Source organism: Callospermophilus lateralis, chromosome 10, assembly GCF_048772815.1.
Source record: "Callospermophilus lateralis isolate mCalLat2 chromosome 10, mCalLat2.hap1, whole genome shotgun sequence".
In the NCBI taxonomy this organism is placed as follows: domain Eukaryota; kingdom Metazoa; phylum Chordata; class Mammalia; order Rodentia; family Sciuridae; genus Callospermophilus; species Callospermophilus lateralis.
The window spans coordinates 83,270,702-83,293,322 of NC_135314.1; the positions used below are offsets into that span (position 1 = coordinate 83,270,702).

Below are 22,621 nucleotides of genomic sequence, written 5' to 3' on the forward strand. Positions count from 1 at the left end.
ATCATTTTATCTGAAAAAGAGTACTTTAGGTTACAATAATCCTTTAGGTTTCAAAAAAACAAATCAGAGATCACCATGTTTGTGTTTTTTGACCAAAAGCAACTTTTAAAAATTATTTTTCAAAATTAACCTTTAAAATTTTTGTCATGGGGTTGGGGTTGTGGCTCAGTAGGTAAAGTGTTCGCCCAGCATGCATGAGGTATTGGGTTCTATCCTCAACACCACATAAAAATAAAATGAAGATATTGTGTCCACTTAAAATAAAAAATAATTATTTAAAAAATTATCATGAAAGTATCAAAATGTTCTAAAATGAAGAGGCAGAGAAAAAAATCTATATTCATAATACTTACGGGGAAAAACAATTTTTAGCCTATATCCTCTTAGAATTTTTCTTTCTGTATTTTACATGCATGTGTAGATATATTTGATAAATATAAAAATGTGTACAAAAATGAGAGTATTTGTTTTGTAACTTGCATTTGTTACTTTATAGATATGAACTTTATTGATGATATACATATCATTACAACACGTTCAATTATTAGAAGAAATTCCTGGGTGCACTATTGATCAAGAAGCATAGAATTAAACTTTTTTGTCATGCACAATAATGCAGGGCATACTAATTTATACTCTCCCTAAAGCTGTATAAAATCATTTTTTATTCTGTATCTTTGTCAACTTCAGATTTATCAATCTTTGTAATTGCTGCCAATCTGCTAGGCAATTTTAACTTACATTCCTTTGATTGTTTCAGAGATGAAACACTTTTTTCATATACTTTGTATTCATCTTATACTTCTCATTTGGAACTCACATCTTTCCACATATATCTACTTGAGTGTGTCTCTTATTCTTGTTAATTTGTTAAGACTTCACATATTTAGAAGTATTAAGACTTGGTCATCTATTTTACAAGTATTCCTTACTAGTGTCGCACTGAAATTTGTTTTGGGGGAGATTTTACCTTTGCCAGACATACTAATTTTTTCCTCTATAACAAGGAACTTCTTAAGCCAGGTGCGGTGGCGCACACCTATAATACCAGTGGCTCAGGAGGCTGAGGCAGGAGGATCACAAGCTAAAAGCCAGCCTCAGCAACAGCAAGGCACTAAGCAACTCACTGAGACCCTGTCTCTAAATAAAACACAAAATAGGGCTGGGAATGTGGCTCAGTGGTCAAGTGCCCCTGAGTTCAATCCCTGTATCCCCCCAAAAAACAAAAACAAAAAACTTCTCTCAAGTTCCTTGCTTTGGTATTGTACTTAAGAGAACTTTCCACAACTCAAATAATAGAACTATTCATTACATTTTCAATTAATTTTTATGGTGATAAATTATTTAAATCCTTAATCCATTTGGAATTTCTTTTGCTTTAGTAATAGAAGACTTAACTTTTTTCTTCTTTCCCAAATAACTAACCAGTTTAATCAACACTTTTTATTGAATAATGTGTTTCCTTTCTTATTTGAAACATCTCCTTTGTCATATATTAAGCAAATTTTTTATGCTTTAATGTATGATATATGAAATTATCAAATTATTATGGAGATTTAAGGGGAACAACAGTGTACAAACTAGAAAGAAAATTAAAATATCAAAATGAACAGTTAATTATCCCAAAGAGGAAGGAGTTATTTTAAGGAATAAATTGGAAATAGTAGACTTGAAAACTGTCATAGGCAATAATGAAGACTATTACAGAACAAATGTTAGCCTAACTCTCAAATTTTATCCTTTGACAACAGCAAAAAAATCTATAACCATACTTTTCTCTTTGTGTATTTATAAAATAAAATGATAGAAGAAGATAGTCAGATGTTAAAATAGGAAATGATTAATAATTTATCACTAAATTTATTATTTATTATAATTTATTACCAATACTAATGGTATTAGTACTCTGAACCCAATAAAGTCTTAGACAAAATAGAAATTAGAATAAAGGCATTAAAATCACAAAATTATTTGACATTTTATCTTTTTACTATTGTTTAGTATTATTTCTCATCTCTAAAAATTGTCTTCAAATGTGTTACAGAACCTTTAGTTTCACAAACAATCACAGTAATTCTAAAATAAGAATTTGGGGGCTGGGGCTGTGGCTCAGAGGTAGAGTGCTCGCCTAGCATGTGTGAGGCAATGGGTTTGATCCTTTGCACTACATAAAAATAAAATAAAGATATTGTGTCCACCTATAACTAAAAAATAAATATTAAAAAAGAATTTTAAACCATAAGGGCAACCATGTAAATCATAAATTTATGGATAAAATAATGTGAAAGTATTTTACAAGGTACGAGATGGCATGTAAAAATAAAGTTATTTTTATTATAAATTAAAATTGGCAAAGATATGATTCACTAATGTAATACTTGCTTTAAAATTAATAACTAAAATCCTAAATAGTGTGCCTAATTATAATCATTTCTGATGCGGATACACTAGACATATTACCAACGTTACATTTAGTTTTCATTTACATATTTGACATTGTATTTTAATTTACAAAAGGAAAATCCAAAAACACCAAATAATTACAGCAACTTTAAAATTCAGGAAAAAAGTCAATCACCTATGCCAACATGTGCTTCTTGTATCATGCTTACATCATTAGCACCATCACCAACAGCCAGTGTTATAGGTTTCTCAGGTGAGATTTTTATTAGTCTTATTACCTGGAAGACATACAATGAATTATTTCTTTATGATAAAATTTTTGACTGTCTTGCATTGTGCAATGTCATTTTTCTCAAATGACTACAATAAGGATAATACTAAAAAATATTTAATTTTATATTAGATAATATTATGCACTGGGGTTCATTTGAGGAATGCCTCCATTAAGGTTTTAGGAATGTCTTTCAGAAATGTCATCACCAAACAGGGTATTATGTTTGAATTTTGAGTAATGAGAAATAATTTTTAAAATGTATCTTAAATTTTCAAAAAGTAATAACTTGTATAAAAATAAAATTATTAATAAATAACTTCAAATAATTGAATTGTCAGACAAAATGTTTTTTCTTATTCTTTTACTTGCTATCGAGGAACAACCATTGTTTTCTTTTGTAATAAGCAAAATCTGAAGTTTAAAAAAAGCAATCAATATTAAATTCAGATTTCTCTGACATTCTTGAATGCCCTTTTGTAAAGAAGCTAGGCAAGCCACACATGGTGGGGCACTCCTGCAATCCCAGCAACTTGGGTGGCTGAGGTTGGAGGATCAGAAGTTCAAGGCCAGTCTCAGCAACTTAGGCTCTAAGCAACTTAGTAAGACTCTGTTTCAAAACAAAAATAAAACACAAAAATAATAGTAATAATAAAAAAAAGGGCTGGATGTGGCCTAGTGGTAAAGCACCCCTGGGTTCAATCCCTAGTACCAAAAAAAAAAAAAAAAAAAAAAAGGAAATAACAAGAACCTAGGTATTAACTCTGTTTGGTCTCCAATTTCAGTATCCATAGATTGGTTGTGGTGTTTTGAAATGAAATGTACCCAAAGTCTCATGTATTGAAGGCTTGGTCCCCAATGCAGTAATGTTCAGAGGTGGGGCTTTTAGAAAATGGTTGCATCATGAACACTCTAACCTCATCAGTGAATTAATCCATATGGGATTCATAATTTAAATGAACTACTGGGAAGTGGCAGAAACTGTTGGAGATGGGATCTAGTTGAGGTGAGGCGTCTTTTAGTATATGCTCTTGGATGACTATATCTTGTCCCCAGGACCCCCATCCCCTGCCTTCTGGCTGTCATGAGCTGAGCAACTTTCATAAGCCATGTTCTTCAACCAGGGAAGTTCTGCCTTGCCTCATGCCCCAAACAATAACCACAGACTGAAGCTTCTGAAACAGTCAACTAAAATAAATCTTTCTTGCTCCAAGGTGATTTTCTCAGGTTCTGTCACAGTAACAAAAAGTTAACACATTAGGATATGTGAATTATAATATGTGCACTATAATGAAATTCCTTAAAGCCCCCCCAAAATTAAATTATCTAATTTATTAAGACTTATATGTGAAACAATCCGTATTTAGATGTGCATTGCAAGAGATATTTGTGAAGAATATAGCCTAAGTCCTAATGTGGGATTACAAAAAATGTTTGCATGGCTTTCACTTGAATCACAGGTAGCTAAAAATAAATATTTCCTATACATAATAGCTATGCATTACAAGTGAATTGGATCACTTGATAGCCACTTTTAACAAAGAATTATCAATTCATGAGAATGTAGAAATAAGCAGAGATCAACAGAACCATCTGAAAGTGCAGATGAATTCAAGACTCCTAGGCTCTTTCACTAAGTAATTTGTTCAATGTTAATTATCACAGTTCAAATTTGTGTTTGGCAAGATCACAAACTGCTATTTAGTATAGACTTTCTGCGTCATTATGAATACTTGAAACTTCAATATGTACTCTTTTGAGAATCCTAAAAATTAAATGGACATGATTAAAATTCATAATATAGGAAGAGACTGGCTCCTAGAAAGATTCATATACTGCATACCACCATATTGAAACTATTTAGGCATTAACCTTAATATTTTTAGATCTAAATATCTTTATGGAAGTTGTAAAATATACATACTTTTGCTTTCTGCAGTGGTGCCATTCTACAGCATAATACAGCTGAACAATTTCTGCAAACTTCCATAAATAGTTTTTCATGTTCCCTGAGTGCAAGAGATAGGCTGGTCCCATCCACTACCAGCCCATGCTGAATCACATGATCCTCTGTAATTCTGAAAGAGAAAATATATCCTCTGTAAGACAGAACAAAAAATTCTTACTTTAAGATGGATAGTTCAACCATAGACTTAATTGTACCAGGGAAGAAACTCAGTTGTATTATCTGAATATTAAAATTAAGTAGAACTAAAAGTCAACAATATGATGAATAAAATAGATGATATTCGATTTTACAACAAACTGATAAATATTGTATCAGTCCTAAAACGTGAATTGTAACATAATCTGAGGCTATGTTTCAAAACTGTATGAAAAATACTTACAAAAATACAAGCATTATTTGTTACATATATTTAGTAAATCCTGACTTTAAAAGGTTAAATGAAATCAAGAATGTTTAGGAAAACCCATGTACTACAGTCAATACGTGTAAGTAGGCAGGAAAGAAATGAAGCAATAGAATGTCCACTGATACTAATTCCTATACTGGATTGTAATGCCAGATGTTACTATGGTGGAACAAAAATAACATCCTACTTGTGGGGATACAATAAACAAATGTTACTCAGGGTATGGTCTGCTTACTAGCATTTGGTCAAATTATTTGTTGCTATAAAGAGGTAACGAGGGTACACTAGTAAGGAATCAACTATATCACTAAACATATTATTTTGTACAACTTTTTTTCCTCCAATCCTCCTTTGGTAATCAGAGTTTCTTCTTCTTTTCTTTCCCTTCTGGTATTGAGGATTGAATACAGGCATGCTCTACCATTGAGCTATATCCCCAATCCTTTTTATTTATCATTTTGAGAAAAGATCTTGCTAAGTTGCCTAGACTGGCCTTGAACTTTCAATCCTCCTGCATCAGCCTTCTGAGTAGATTAGGTTATAGGTGTGTGCCACTGCACACAGCAGTTATAGGAGTTTCTTGATAAAGTAGTACACAGATTTACCTCTGGTGCACATTCCTTTATGTTGTGAAAGCCAGCACTCAAGGTAACCCTGTGTTACATACACCACAAAGAAAGTACTACAAGGGGGAAGGGGGGTAGGAATGGCAGTGGAATGAGATGGACTTCATTACTCTAAGTACATGTATGAAGACATGAAAGGTGTGACTCTATGTTGTGTACAATTAGAGATATGAAAAATTGTGCTATGTGTGTAAAATTAATTGAAATGCATCCTGCTGTCATATATAACAAATTAGAATAAATTAAAAATATTATGCTAAGCAAAAGAAAAAAGAAAGAACTACAAATTCACAGGATGCTCCTGAGAAATATCCCTCCATTTTAAAATGAGAAATAAAAAAAATAATAAATAAGCAACAAGCTATAAAATCTAACCATTGAGAGATTTTAGTCTTATAATAGAAAAATCTTTCATAAGTTAAAAGGATGCCTTTTGTAGTCTGTCTAATCATTATTGTGTTGCACTTCATTTAGGCAATGTATTCCACACCATGAAAATCTTTAAAATGTCTATATTTTCCCTTTACTTAATCTCCAATAACTAAACAGAACACCTATGCTGACTGATTTTCTTTCCTATTTAGAAACCTGGGCTGTACTGGTGTCTTCTGCCTGTTTTAAGCATTGCCTGAACAACATCCCTCGGAAGCGGTAGCAGCCCAGAGTGGGACAGATCAGACCAGTTTTCCTAGGGAACCTTCCCAAGGAACACTAAATTCAGTTTTCCTCTAGGCAGGCTTGGTAAATCTATGGGACAATATTTAGGAAATATGGAAAAACATCTAAGTTCTAGCACACAAGAGACAGCATGTCCTCATCTCATTGGCTTCATATCTCACCACTCTCTCGTTCTCTAACCACACTTTACTGTCATGTACCCTCCCAGCTCTTGGACCTTGCACCCGCAACCCCCTTTGCTTCTTTTTTTTACATTTTTTTTTTTTTAGTTGATGGTAAAACTCATTTTTAAAAATTATTTATTTATATGTGGTGCTGAGAATGAACCCAGTGCCTCACACATGCTAGGCAAGCACTCTACCATTGAGCCACAACCCCCCTCCCCAGCCCTTTTGCTTCTTGCTTCTTGGTATCACTCTCTGCCCAATTTATAGTTCATCTCTCAGGAGGTAAAATAGCCATCAGTTCTTCCAGAATGCTCCCTGCTAACCCTGGTCTGAGGTTAAGCTTCCCTCTTCTGTTCTCCACAACTTTTGTTCTTGCCTCAGTTACATTTCTATGGTGACAGGTCTATGGACAGTGCACTCATTTCTTTGTTCTCCCTATATGCTATTAAGAATTTTGAGAGTAAACACCACAACTTACAAGATCATGCTCCTAGCATCTACATAGAGGAGATAATATATGTTTGTGAAGAATGGATACAAAAAGCAAGACTTTCAAAGATATGGAATTCTTTGCTCCATTCCTTATTTTTGTTAAAATTTAAGATCAGATACATATGAAAGTCTAAACACCAAAATCCTATTCACAGTGGTCATATGAGAAACTGTATTTCACCAAAAACATATTTTTCTAAAATATAATATAAATTTTTACATAGCAAGTGCTTGGTTTGTCACCTCCAAAGTTGGTGAAACTTAATCCTCATTCTGATGGTACTGAGAGGTGGGATTTTTTGGGAAGTGATTAAGACATGAAGGCTGTGCCCTCATGGCAATATTGCTCTGATAAAAGAGGCTTCAGAGAATTTGCCCTTAAGGCTGGGGATATAGCTCAATGACAGACTGATTGTCTAGCATGCCATGAGGCCCTAAATTCAATCCCCAGTACCAGCAAAAGGGAAAACAAAACAAAACAAAACAAAACAAAAACACTGAATTTGCCCTCTCCTGTCCTTTATTCCACAACTTCTACCCAAATAAGGTGCATCTTGGAACCAGGGAGCAGCCCTCACCATGTAACCTGCTTGTGTGTTGATCTTGGACTTTCTAGACTGTAGAACTATGAGAAGTAGGTTCTTGTTCTTTATAAATTACCTAATCTCCGGTACTTGGTTATAGCAAAGCAAACAGACTAAGATAATAAGTCTAAAATTTACTATATGTAAATTTTAAATTTAGGTTACTTTATGTAAATTTTTAGGTTTTAACCTATAGACATGGAATATAATATGTGTATACTTTTTACTTAATAATACAGATTTTTTAGAAAAAGGGAAATGAATACTAATGATCATAACACATTCATTAAAAGCACATATATAGTAGATATAAAGAAAATATGCCAAATATATTTAGATGTTTGTATTACATTATTAACCAATATATCTTTAATTTTCACTATTTTTTTAAGTATACAATTACTATTTTTATAATCAGGAAAAATTTTTTTTTTTTTTTTGAGAGAGAGAGAGAGAGAGAGAGAATTTTTCAATATTTATTTTTTAGTTCTCGGCAGACACAACATCTTTTATTTTATTTTTATGTGGTGCTGAGGATCGAACCCAGCGCCCTGTGCATGCTAGGCGAGCGCGATACTGCTTGAGCCACATCCCCAGCCCAGGAAAAATATTTTTAAATGCATAAATAAAGTACATGATTTTAAGCAATTGATTTCTATTTTGGGGGGAGTTTCCTTGATATTATGGTATTCAAATACTTAAGCAACCACAGTGATGTTGACTCTAATTGTATAATTACCTAGAACAAGTGCCTTTTTGTATTCAAGTAAAGATTCATTTGGCATTCTTTTGTACTGTCTTTTAAAAATATCCCTTCAAAAAGTTCTTTTTTTGATGAAATCTAGTCTTTAGTACCACATCAATGCCTACATAACAAACATAAATGAAACACTGAATGAATATTAACAATTATGGCCTTGTTTTTTTGGGTTTGTTTTTCTGAGTTAAAAAACACAAGACTGCAAATTACAAGTACCTGTAGGAGACCTAATTTGTCTACATACAACCGGCCCTGATGCTCACACTAAAGCACTCCTAAATTTATTATGAAAAATTATAGATGGTTAGGGCTGGGGTTGTGGCTCAGTGGTACAGCACTTGCCTAGCATGTGGGAGGTACTGGGTTCGATCCTCAGCACCACATAAAAAATAAAATAAAGGCATTGTGTCTTAGTACAACTAAAAAACCCAAAATATTAAAAAATAAATTAGATGGTTAAATGTAGACACTTAAATAAATCTGAACAACCTCTAAAAAACAGATTTGTAAAAAAGATAATTTGGAGCTGGGCACAGTGGCACATGCCTGTAATCCTAGCAACTCAGGAGACTGAGGCAGGAGGTGAGTTCAAAGCCAGCCTCAGCAACTTAGTGAGGTCCCTAAGCAACTCAGTGAGGTCCCTAAGCAACTCAGTGAGACCCTATCTCTAAATAAAATGTAAGAAAAAAGGGCTAGGGATGTGGCTTAGTGGTTGATAGCCCCTAGGGGTTCAATCCTCAGTACCATAAAAAAGATGGTTTAGAGTATAAATTATTCTTATAAAATAATCTTTCAACTGTAAAATGCAGATTTAATTTCCCAGTTTGGCATGTGAACTAGACAAGGAGTTAGCAAATGTTTTTGGAAAGGCTCAGAGAGCAAGTATCTCAACTTCAGGCTTTGTGGGTGGAAAGGTAAAACTAAGGATGTTATTAGGTACTTATATGATGAGAGAAAAAAGAAATTACAACAATGTAGTAAAAATTCAATACAATTTTCTTTTATAGCAGAAGCCTATTAATAAAAAGAATGATAATCTTTTTTTTAGGGGGAATAATATTTGGCTAAAGTGGAGTTCAAAGTTTATGTTCCCTACTATTAAATAATTACAAATGTTCATCTATTAATACTGACGGCTCATCTGTAATGAGTCTTGATATTTTAATACAATAGAACTGTATTATGAGATTTTGGAATTGATCTTTGACAAAGTAATTTCAAACAGGTGGTCCAGCTAAATACCACTGCATAATAAAATGTTCTACAATCTAATTCAACAACAAAGTAATCCCCACTACATTGTGCCTTAAAAATTGTAATATCAGAGTCCATTTTTCTTGTTCTGTCATGATGATTATATACTGACAATAAATAAAATGTCAAAATATGGTGCCAAGCATGGCACTCAAAACACTGTTGAGTTGTAACTATGTCACTGTGATTTGTAGTATACCAGCACCAATGTGAAATGATGAGAGGACTTTATAAAGTTTGTTGCAACTACTCAACTCTGATGCTGCAATGATTATGACAGTAGGTATACAAATTTATGTGGTTGTATTTTAGTCAAATTTTATTTACTGACACTGAAATCTGAATTTCATGTAATTTTCATGTCATGAAATATCATCTTTGGATTATTTTTTATCCATAAAAAATGTAAAAATTGCCTTTAGCTCATGAACCATAAAAAATGGACAGTGGTAGTAAGTCATTTCTGACTTATAGTTTGTTGCACTACAGTTGGTTGATCCTAAACTGCATGATCCAGGTATCTACGTTCTTACCTTCTGGCAAGTTGCCTCAATTGTTCAGCACATTCATTGTCTGACTTCTGGTTTATAAGTTCAAGGATGTTCATAGTTCTATGAAAATGTCCACATGATAAACTCACACTAACAGCTGTTTCATGTTTATCTCCAGTAAGTACCCATACTTTGATACCAGCCATTCTCAATGCTTCAATAGTTTCTCGAACTTTATCTTGTAGTCTGAAAATGAAAATCACAAAATGGGATAAAGAAAATATTTTTCTGACTAATAAATATAAACTACATAGTATGTGTAAAGTCAAGTCTGAATTCAACCTAGGCATGTTAGAGCACAGCAATATAATTGAAAATTTCTCCTATTAGGGAGGAAACAAGAATAAACTGACTAATGATCATCTGGCTCACCTAAAAATCAACCAATTAAAATCTGCAACTTCACATTTTAAGAGTCTTTCTTCAAAACTGAATTTTATGAGACCAAACTATGTGGTCTTCATAAACTCCTATTTTATTAGGAAGTGCTCACTCCCCTACTCACAGCCCTGCACCGTTTGGCAGTGCGGAGAGTGTGGGCTTCATGCTTACTAGGCAAGCACTCTGCCACTGAGCTATACCCCCTGTGCCCTAGAAAATCTTAAATTTCAAATCAAAAGATTTATCTTTCTGTTTTTCTTTTTGACAAGAAAATCACTCTTGTAGTTAAAAAACCAGACTATGGAAAACAGAGGCCTATATAACTTCAAGTGAATCTAAGAACTCTTATGAGTAGAACTAAAAAGCAAATAAAAATCTAGATTAAAAAAATATATAAATACCCTTAGATCTAGGGGTAGAAAAATACAGAACTACAGGCTTAATATAGAATTAAACTTAATGCAAGAAACATTGAGAGATACTTGGCAATAATGACAAATAAATGGGATGCAAGGAATTCACAGGCTAAGGGATACATATATAATAAAGTACCACAGGAACAATGGAACTACCTAAAAACATGGTGACTTCATGAAGAAGAGAATTTTTAATACTGTCAGGTGTCAGGAAAGATCTTATTGAAGTGAGGTTAAAATCTATGCTATATTGTGCCTTAAATTTTGCAGGAGCTTTGTAATGTTTTGAACAACCAATAAAAAAAAGTGTATTTTATGAATAAGTATTGGCAGATGGATACAGAAGGGAAGAATCATCCAGGCAGAAGGCACAGCCTTGCTAGGGGAACAAGGGTAATGTAGAATATTTTCTAACTATAGTCCATGTGTAGAGAACTATTTTCAGTGTGGTATCATTGAGGCATAAAGTAGAAAGGAACAGTGTTGGGAGGTCTGGCTGGAGAAATAGGCAGGTAATTTATGTCTTTGCATGGTACATGCTGAAGAGTATTCAAGACTACAGGGAAAACTACAGACAAGTGCTTTTTAAAGTTTATCTCAGATGTTTGGCTAGAACAAAATATGATATACTAATTGGGAAAAATTAAGACTTTAATTCTCTATTTTGATTTAACTTTTTTTTTTTTTTTTTAAATTTTTGGGCACCAGGGATTGAACTCTGGTGCACTCAACACTGAGCCACATCCCCAACCTTTTTTGTATTTTTTATTTAAAGACAGGGTCTCACTGAGGTGCTTAGTGCTTTGCTTTTGCTGAGGCTGGCTTTAACTCATGATCCTCCTGCCTCAGCTTCCCAAGCTACTGGGATTACAAGTGTGCACCACCATGCCCAGCTGATTTTAAATATTTTTATATTTTGATTTTAAATATATCAAAATAGACTGTTAATAAGCAGAACTTATTTCATATATTAGAAACTTGGCTAAAATACTTTTATGAGAGAAAAATGATAATTGTGTACTTATTTGATACTTACCTATCTTCCACTGCTGTAGCTCCAAGTAATATCAGGTCTTTTTCTATAAACTGGAAGACATTAGCCAATTTCTCTTCCCGTTGCTGCAAGGCAGTCCTGGCTTCAAAAAGGCGCCTATCTATTTCTTCATACTCTTTAGATGTAAATTGTCTAAAGGCTATACACAGAGTTCTTAACCCTTTCTAAAAAAAAAAAATTAAAGACAAAAATTGATGACAAATAACTAATGAAAAATGAAAAATGAGGACCCTGAGTTTAATCCCCAATATCAGAATAAAACAGAAACCCAATAAATAAATAAATAAATAAAATAAACAACAAAAGTATCACATTACCAAAAAAAATCAATTATGAATAACTTAAAAAGTACTATCGTCATTAAGTGAGGAAATAAATGTCACAAAGCCCTCAAAATCTGAGTTATGGGTCCCACATCAGCCCTCTTTGAATTTCTGATAATTTCTTAAAAAGTTGCTCAAAATAATTAAGTTTATTGGATTGTACAATATTAGAGCCTAGAAAGGACTGCAAGGACTATCTTATTTATAGTTTTAAAATGGTTACACAGAAAGCCAGAAAGTTCTATAATGATGCCTTTATGACTCTCAAGAAAGACAGTACAAGGTTTTATTCACTTGGTTGAACTTACAAATCTGCTTTTATTTTTAGGCAAAGGAGAATAAAATTTTCTGACAGTTTTTTTGTATGACAAAGTCTGACATTCAAATAAAGAAGTTTGTAAAATAGTTATTATCAAACTATATTTTCTAGATCTACCAAATTAACAATTAAAATTTGAAATAATATCATTTTGTCTTTGGTAATGAATTAAAATTTTCAAAACTTAGAAATATATATTTGATTATTTGATTCCACTGGGATCAAAGTTAAATCTCTGAAAGCTGGTATCTTTAAATCTAAAGGCTTATAAAGTTCCTTTCCTTGCTGCATATTTTACTCAGGAAAACCCATCATACTTTTCTAATAATGGCAGAAAGGGTAGATTTAAAAAAATACTACATGAGGGGCTGCAGTTGTGGCTCAGGGTAGAGTGCTTGCTTAGCATTTGTGAGGCATTGGGTTCGATCATCAGCACCACATAAAAATAAATAAATAAAATAATGGTATTGTGTCCATCTACAACTGCCTCCCAAAAAAATTTTTTAAAAATATCATATGAGTATATTAAGCAAATTTCTAGACACTGGAATTCCCTGATTTATAAATGATTCACACCTAAAAAGAACATGTTTCAAGAATAACAGGGGGTATCTAGTTATTAATATATGAATCAATAAGTTCATTAAAAAACAAATACTGACAGTCAACTATGTGCTGGCATTTTTCTGGATATTAAAATGAGGACTCTTTCTTTTTATAAGAATCACCTGAATTCTTTTATTATTTTTTTTAAATAAGGGATACAATTTGCATTCTATAAAATTTATTCTTTTAATTTGAAAAAGTACAAATCAGTAATTTTTAATATATTCACAAGTGTATATAATCATCACTGTTAATTCCAGAATACTTCATTACCCCACAAAAGGAATCCCATACCCATTAGCAGACATTCCTTTCTCTCCCCTCTTCTAGTTTGTAGGAACCATTAATCTGCTTTCTCGAAGAATCTGCTTATTCTGGATATTTCATGTAAATGTAACATGACCTTTTGTGAGTGGCTTCTTTCATTCAAGCAGTCTTTTCAAGGTTCATCCATGTTGTGGCATGTATCGGTATTTTATTCCTTTTTTTTTTTTTTAGTACCAGGGATTGAATTCAGGGGCACTTGACCACAGAGCCACATCCCCAGCCCTATTTTTTGTATTTTACTTAAAGACAGGGTCTCACTGTGTTGCTTAGTGCCCTACTTTTGCTGAGGCTGGCTTCGAACTTGGGATCCTCCTGTCTTAGCCTCTGGAGCTGCTGGGATTACAGGAGTGCACCACGGTGCCTGGTTCAGTATTTCACTCCTTTTATAAGGCTAAACAATATTCCATTAAATGGATAAATCATATTTTGTCTATCCATTCATTAGTTGGGCCTCTTGAGTTTTTTACACTTTTTGGCTATTAGGAACAATGCTGCTTTTGAACAATAATGTATTAGATTTTATGTAGACAAAGGTTTTCAAGTCTTTTGAGTATATAATTAAGAATAGAATTGCAGGGTCAAATAATAACTTCATGTTTACCTTTTGAGGGACTGCCAAACTGTTTTCCCAAAGAAGCCATGCCACTTCTCTTCCTATCAGCAATGTATGAGGGTTCTGGTTTCTTCACATTTGAATTTCCCTATATTCCTTTAGTAACCCCTTTTCTAGGGAGTAAACCAAGGCACTGTGCATGCTAAACATGCACTCAGCCCAGTTTTTTTTTTTTGTTTTTTTTTTAAAGAAACAGGATTTCACTTTTAAGACACAGACTGATCTTAAACTCTTGGGGCTAAACCAATTATCTTGCCTCAGACTTCCCAGTGTCTGGGGCTTTAGGAACTGTGCCTCTTTTTTATGGTGCTGCTGGGGTTTGATCCAGGTCCAGGAATAGGTGAACGCTCTACCCCTAAGCTATATTCTTAACCCTAAACATTTTTTTTTTTAATTGCAGTTTGAGTAGTCCTTGTAACCAAAAGCCTTGACTGTAACAGATTTTTTTTTAAATATTTATTTTTTAGGTGTAGATGGACATAACACAATGCCTTTATTTTTATGTGGTGTTGAGGATTGAACCCGGATCCTGCCAGTGCTAGGCGAGCACTCCACCACTGAGTCACAATCCCAGCCCCTGACTGTAACAGATTTGAAGAGAAGACTTACATTTTAAGCAGATAACAATTTTTTTTTTTTTTTTTTTTAGCTTTAGATGGACACAATACTTTTGTTATATGTGGTGCTGAGGATTGAACCCAGTGCCTCACATGTGCTAGGCAAGCATTTTACCACTGAGCTACAACCCTAGTCCCACAAATGAGTTTTTATGTAAAGAATAGGAAGTCAAATGTGCAATAGAGTGAAGAATTTCATAATTTTTGATAAATATTTTTCTTATTTTTTACAGTACTGGGGGTGAACCCATGATCTCATGCATGCTAAGTAAGCACTCTATTGCTAAACTACAATTCTAGCCTTGACAAATTATTTTAAAAGTGAAGGGGCTGGGATTGTGGCTCAGTGGCAGAGTGCTTGCCTCACATATACGAGGCACTGGGTTCGATACTCAGCACCACATAAAACTAAATAAGTAAATACAGGTATTGTCTCCATCTACAACTAAAAAAGTATTTTAAAAAATGAAGCCCAAAATCTTTTATAAATATATCTTTTAGAGTTTGTTGGTTTATTGCACAGAAATTTATACTCACCAAAGCAAATTCATCTACATGAATTCTGGTTTTTTCTATTTCTCCACCTATACATTTTGGAAGAATTGATGATTCAGCTCCTTTAGCAAATAAAAGTTTCTCACCTAAAAGAAAAAAATAGATTATAAAGCTCTTAATACGAGGTAAATTAAAGTCATAAAAGTTCAGATTGGTTACCTGAAGGTGCTTGAACAATTACACTCATTCTCCTACGATCTGAATCAAATTCCAGAATGTGAAGCAATTTGTACCTAAAAAGGAAAAAAAAAAGACAAAATCCTTACTCTTCCTATTAATGATAAGTGAAAATTTGGAAAGAATCCCTATAAAAAATCTCAATTACATTTTCATTTCAGATTTAGACTCTTAAACTCAGAAAGATTAAGTAATTTTCATAAAGTTAAATAAGCTTGTGAGTAGGAGAGCAAGCACTGGAATCCAGATCTGCCCAGTTCCATGTTTTTCTCACTAAACAAGGTGAATTATTTTCAACACTTATTTTGACAAGTACAACAACACACATTACTATCAGAGGTTCACCAGAGGAGTGATTCTGAGCCTGGTTGTGTATGTGAACAGATACCTCTTCATGGAGTTAAAAAAGAATTTGTGTGAATAGGTGATGGCTTGAAAAATCCAGGTAAATCTTGTACAATGATGGACATATGAAATACCTTCCACATCTCATAGAATAACACTGAGTTGAATGATGGTTTTAAGTTGATGAAATGACCTAGACAGGCTGCCACAAAAAGTACCCAAAGAATGGACCCTATATTTGTAAAAGCAGAGTTTGGAAAAGGATAACTAGAGCTGAAATATATTCATAACTGATAAAACCACAAAAGGTATAATAGGCATGGATTAACTTATCAAAGTCGAAATAATGGCTACGAGACTGCTGTTTTTTAATATCTGAAACACAAAACCACAGGAAATAGGAGGATAGTTGGGTTGGGGTGTAGCTCAGTGTAAAGTGCAGCTAGCAGGTTTGAGGGCCTGTTTTGATCCCTCCTAGTTCTACAAGAAAATAAACAAACAAGCAAGTAAAATAAATTTAAGAAAAGTTTTCTTTATTCAATGAGTAAAAACCAATGAAACCCAACACCAAGAGTGTCTAAAAATAAGCATAGCCGTAATTTAGGAAGAGATTTAAAACAGAATATTATTATAACTGTGAGGAGATACAATGTGATATTGACATGACTTTAGAGCAGAGAATGGCAAACTTTATGTGAACCAGATAAGTAAATATTTTACAACTTTGCCAGCCACTTGCAGTCTTTGCTGCATATTCTTTTTTTCTTTCTTTAAAAGACAATGCTTTAAAAACATAATGTCATTTACGGGCTATACAAAAAAAACAGACTGGAGGTCAGAATTGGCTCAATGGCTATACTTATTGATCCTTGTTCAGTACTATATACTTTGTATAGAGAATACCACTACATATGAAAAAATTACCGTTCCAATTTTCCAAGTATTTTAACTTCCATAGTTTCTTCAGAATTGCCAATAAACACAATGCCAATTCTAGGGATTAAAAGAACAAAGAAATTTAAGAATCAATGGATGATATTTCATATTTAAAAATATAATTAGCCAGGGGCTGGGGTTGTGGCTCAGCAATAGAGTGCTCACCTAGCATGATTCGATCCTCAGCACCACATAAAAATAAATAAATAAAGGTATTATGTCCAACTACAATTAAAAAAAATATTTAAAAACATGTTATTAGCTAGGCACAGTGCTATATGCCTATAATCCCAGCAGCTTGGGAGGCTGAGGGAAGGAGAATCATGAGTTCAAAGCCAACCTCAGCGATCTGGCAAGGTGCTAAGAAACTCAGTGATACTCTAAATAAAACAGAAAATAGGGCTGGGGATATGGCTCAGTGGTACCAAAAAAAAAAAAAAAAAAAAAAAAAAGACATTATTATAACTTAGCTTAAGTGAAAATATTTAAAATGAAAGTTCAAAATGTACTTTAAAATGTTTTCTTTGAATAAATCATTATTTTTAAGAACTTGAAGGATCAGAGAGGTCCAGAATAATACAACCATAAGTATTTCTTATAACTTTTATTATAGTCTTCATGGTAACCAGAGTTTTAGAGATCTTAGAAAATTCAAAATGATGAATTTATGCTTGAAAATTTTAAATGATGGTTTTCTAATATTCTAACATTTACTTAAAAGGTTGTTTTCTGAGGGTTAGGAAATTTGATTCAATTACCTTGCAGCAGCTTCCACTAGAGCCTTTTCATCTGGTGAAGATGCATAATATTCCAACTGGGAGGGTGCCAGGTTGGATTGCCAGGGGCCATCACCAATGCCATCAGTGTGAACATTGCTGATCTGAACAGTGTGGCAGAGACTGACTGCCTTAAAGAAGAGATCGTGTTCTTTAATCTGTAAAAATATAATAATCGATGATAAAAGGAGGGTTCCCCAATATCATTAAGGAAACTACAGACAGAATACTAACAGCTAAAACAAGAAAGAGTCCAATGACCCAAAGAGCCATGAAACATCACATTGGCTTAAGATCCTTCAACATATCTGCATCTTTTTAGAAGGTATAACCAAACTGCAAGTAAAGGAGAATACCTTTTTGTGGACAAAATGAGGACTCAAAAAGTGTTAAATAAATTTAAGCTTTATTTCTCAGTTTCTTTACTTCAAGGGAATAACAGCTTTTCTTAATTCTGTTTCATTTAAATACCTTGAGAACTCAGACTAACACACTTGAAGTGACAAGTTAAATTGGGCTGAAACTAAAAATTCTTAGGCTTATATTCTGTAGTATATTCAAATATATACATTACAAATATTCATTCCTTGCTCCAAAGATACAAACTTTCCCCCCACAATCCATCAACTACTGAAGAGAATTAATGCATATGCAACACTTTTTCTTTATTTTTGGTAATGGGGACTTAATCCATGGGTGGCTCACCACTGAGCTATATCACCGGTCTTTTTTATTTATTTATTTATTTTTTGAGACAGGATTTTGGTAAGCTGCTCAGGCCAGCTTCAGCTAACTAGGATTTTCTTGCCTCAGCCTCTCAAGTTGCTGGGATTACAGGCAAGTACCACCATACCTACAGAAACATTTATTTATTAATTTAGAAATTGCTTACTAGTTCAGTTTCATTTTCAGGACTGGTTCTAAAAGAAGAACTGGTTGTAAGATGGGATAAGTTGTTAAGATGAGATAAACTATTCAGATAAGTTAAGTTTCCTTCTGAAGAGTCAGGTGTTGGTCCTTCAGGTACAAGTCTACCATTGATTTCTTGGTATTTCATGCCATTAATTGAACATTCCCGAAACTGCATCTCATTTTCTGTCAACGTTCCAGTTTTATCTGTAAACACATATTCCACCTAGAGAGAAAGAACAAAATAAACCTTGTATTCAAGGTCCTTTGTTGAATAACAAAAACTTTGTCTGTCTCTTGAAATCTAGTTGATCTATTAACCTTAGTACACTAATAATGAGATTTCAACCATAAGTCCATGCATATACAATATAGATGCCAAGGAAACTAAACAAGGCAACACAAAACATTTTAAATCTATATGAACTTTGATGTTTGTAGCATCTTTAGATACATAATTCCTCTGAAGAACTGACTCACATATAGTATAAGAAATTCATTTCTATCTCTTGGGTAAACTATTTTTTAAATAATATAACTAAAAAATTATCACTAAAGTAAGGATATAAGGAATGCCTTATAACCTGGAAAGTAAAAGGATATCTGGATCTGAAGAAATATGGGAGTAGGAACCCAAAATGATGGCAATGCAAGAGGTCACAGGTGAGAAAGTTGTCCAAAATAGGGAAAACTGAAACAGAGGGCAGGAAACAAATACCATGAAAAAATTAAATGTTTAAAAGAAAAAAAACATTTTTTAAAGGTAGTTGAGAAAAATTATTTTAATATTTTTAGAGACTAATTCCAGAAAATTAATCCTAGAAGAGGGTAGGTCCATGAAGAGAGAGGCACAATGGTTAAGTCTTGATATAACCAGAATTACAGTGAGGACTTGATTCCTACAATGATAACTTAAAAAGAGAGGTAAGAGCTAGGAATGTTGCTCAGTGACACAGCACTTGCCTAGTGTTCTCAAGGTCTTGGATTCAATTTCTAGTACTGCAAAATTTAAAAATTTAAAAAATAAAAAATAAAAAGGGAGGGAGGTAGCTGTCACAAGAAAAAACACACCACAGACCAATGAACAAACACACAAACACACACACACCAGATCCAGAAACTTATAAAACAGATTATCTACCATGATTACGTGGAATTTATTCCTGGAATAAAAGACGGATTCGACATTAAAAAAATAAAAAAGAATGTAATCTACTGTATTAATAATATTTGTACTTTATTAATAAAATGACCATCCTAATAGATACAGAAAAAAGATTTGACAAAATTCAATGCCTATCATGATAAAAACAACCAACAAACTAAAAATATAAAAAGAACTTCCTCAACTTGATAAAACCTATCAAAAAACCCCTCAGAGCTACCAAAATATAGAATGCTCTTCTCCTAAATGCAGAGAGAAATAAGACATAGATATCTGTTCTGGCCACTTTTATCAACACTGTATTGAAGTACTAGTTGGGGAAATTAGTCCCCCCCCCCCAAAAAAAAAAAGGGGGGGGGAAAGAGAAAAAGAAAAGTTATCCTGATTGAACAAACTGGGAAAATTTCTCCATTTGCATATGAAATGACATTGTATATAAAAAAAATCCTAAGGAATCCACTGAAATATTAGAACAAATAACCAACTTCAGCTAGGATTCTAGGATAAAAGAGCACCACTATGTAGAAAGAAGAGTTCACCTAAGTTATACTCCACGTATGTATACTATTTCAAAATACACTCTACTGTTCATGTGTATCTAAACAGAATTAAAAAAAGGAAAAGTAGAGTTTACTGCTTCGAGTAAGAAATAAATATTTAAACACTTAAATGTCCATATTATTGGGAATAGTAAAGATAACTGTAACACCAGAGACATAGGAATTCTGCTATGTAAAATAATAATAATAATGATAATAAAGGTGGGTCTGGTGAGGAATGCCTGTAGTCCAGGTACTCATGAGGCTGAGGAAGGAGGACTATACTACAGGAGTCTGAGTTTTGCTTGGAAGCAAAGGAAGACCCCATCTTGAAGAAAAAAATAAAAGGGTCGGGGGTGGAAGAGGGAGAGAGACAGAGAAAGAGAGGGAGAAGAAAAAAAATTACTAACTAACTGATATGCTTGAACATACAGAGGCAAGAAGTTTCATGTATTTGTTAAGGACTTGTTTGTGGTATGTGTAAATTATGCAAATGAAAGAACAAAGCAACTCTAATTCTAAGGAAAACAAAATATATAGAAAGAAAACAAAATAACATCATTACAGGAAACATAAAGAGTAAGGAATTAATGAATAGTAGTCAAATGATATCAATCAATAAATAATAAATTCTAATTTGTGAAATAACAATATTGAGGGGCTTGGGGAAGTAAGGGGGGTTATGTGTCAGAATATGTATGGGAAGGAGGAGTATGAGTTTATCTTCATATTTCATAATAGATAATTTCTAGCATGTTAAAATTAAGAAAGAGTGTAGAAATACATTGATAAATAATAAAAGCAGCAACTTAAAAATTAAAAATGGAATTAGATGTAGAGTAAAGCAGGGATGTTTTTGATATGAACTTTGTAATATTTGTTATATTAGCCTTTGTACATGTATTGTTTTAAAAATAAAATATTCTGGTTATATTCACCTGTCCAAGCTCTTCATTAAGATCAGAAGTATTGACTTGAGCTTTCTGATCTGATTCTTCATGATAGAGATCAAGATCCCAGCCAATAAAAAACGATCCAAGAAATTTTTGCATTTCAACTGTCACATATAATGAAATTGGAATGATGAAATTGTAGAGTACCAAAAAAGCAAGGAAATCAGAAATAAACCTCAGAATCTAGGAAAAAAGAAATGATTATTTGATAAGAGCATGAGAATTTCTTCTGTGTTACTTCTTATCAAAAGGTTTCATACCTAAACAGATCATCAATTATATTCCAAAATAGAATATCACAAATTGAAATTCATTTATTAAATTGTCTTTTTAACATTTATTTTCTTTATTTAGACTCTTGATCAGAGTAAAGGAAAACAATAAATTCAAATAATTTGTTACTTTTCAGAAGCTAAAGTCACCTGATATTACTGAAACTGCCTTTGGTAAAATTATAATTATGCCCTCTGGAGTGCACTTACCCACTCTACTCCCTTCAAAACCATGGACAATTAAAATTGAGTGTAAATTCCCAAAAAATATAAGATAATTGCTAGGTTGGAACTGGTAAGAAATCAAAACTCTGAAGTACAGATTTTACAGGGATAGCCTTAATCCACGGCATAGCAGAGCCAAATTTCCATTTGAATTCTGCGAAAGGTAAAATAACTGTGAATGATATTGAAAAATATCATCCTGTATTTTATCTGCTTTGTGATCTCCTAGAGATCCAAATACATCTTTCAATGTGTATATTTTAATCTAAGGTTAAATTTGGAGGACAATTATTTACCAAAATTGTAGTTTTAAATTCTCTTGGTAGTCCACATTTAATCAGTTTAAACCTTTATATGATATAATCTGTGAGTTACTTCATATCAACAAGACAGAAAACGTGAATTATATAGACAGGATAGAAAATAAATCAACTTGCTCTTCAAATAATTTTCAATATACAGTAAATGGAATAGAAAACAGAATTTGTAGTATTGAGGTAGATACAAATATAGTCAGATTTAAATTTTTGCGATCTGTTTTAACTACTCAAGTCATTCCACAGGGAACGCAACTACTTACACATCCTAAGCTATGAAAAGCTGACTGCTCTTCACTTGCAATGTTGTTTTGTCAGTACTAATGGTTATGTGATCAGTGTTCCCTCCTATCACAAGCCACTAGCAAAGCACTAACTGCGCCAAAAAAATAGTTTCTTTTATACCGGAGCACCATAAAATACCTTACTACTGTTTCTTTGATGTTCTGTTTTTTGGTTATACCAAGGTTCATCCCATTTTTCTTCAGCTTGCCATGTATACTTCAAGATAGTACTGATGATGGCTTCAGAGATAAGGATTATTAGATAAATTATTAAAAATGTGTTCATTGATCTGAAGAAAAAGACAATACAAAACATTCAAGTTACTGTCTTCATTTGCTTAGTAATTAATA

General features: G+C 33.0%; 1 protein-coding gene across 2 annotated transcripts in view; it reads right to left on the bottom strand.

Annotated features, from left to right (window-relative positions):
* Window positions 1-22,621, bottom strand: part of Atp11b (ATPase phospholipid transporting 11B (putative)) — a 110,025-nt gene that overhangs the window by 45,156 nt on the left and 42,248 nt on the right. For both annotated transcript variants that reach the window (XM_076867196.2, XM_076867197.2), the window contains exons 11-21: window positions 22,410-22,560; window positions 21,158-21,355; window positions 18,499-18,741; window positions 17,589-17,764; window positions 16,819-16,887; window positions 15,532-15,605; window positions 15,355-15,458; window positions 11,995-12,176; window positions 10,144-10,347; window positions 4,599-4,752; window positions 2,579-2,681 (exon numbers count right to left, since the gene is read on the bottom strand). In XM_076867196.2, coding sequence (XP_076723311.1) covers window positions 2,579-2,681; window positions 4,599-4,752; window positions 10,144-10,347; window positions 11,995-12,176; window positions 15,355-15,458; window positions 15,532-15,605; window positions 16,819-16,887; window positions 17,589-17,764; window positions 18,499-18,741; window positions 21,158-21,355; window positions 22,410-22,560 — 1,658 coding nt within the window. The remainder of the gene's footprint in view (window positions 1-2,578; window positions 2,682-4,598; window positions 4,753-10,143; window positions 10,348-11,994; window positions 12,177-15,354; window positions 15,459-15,531; window positions 15,606-16,818; window positions 16,888-17,588; window positions 17,765-18,498; window positions 18,742-21,157; window positions 21,356-22,409; window positions 22,561-22,621) is intronic.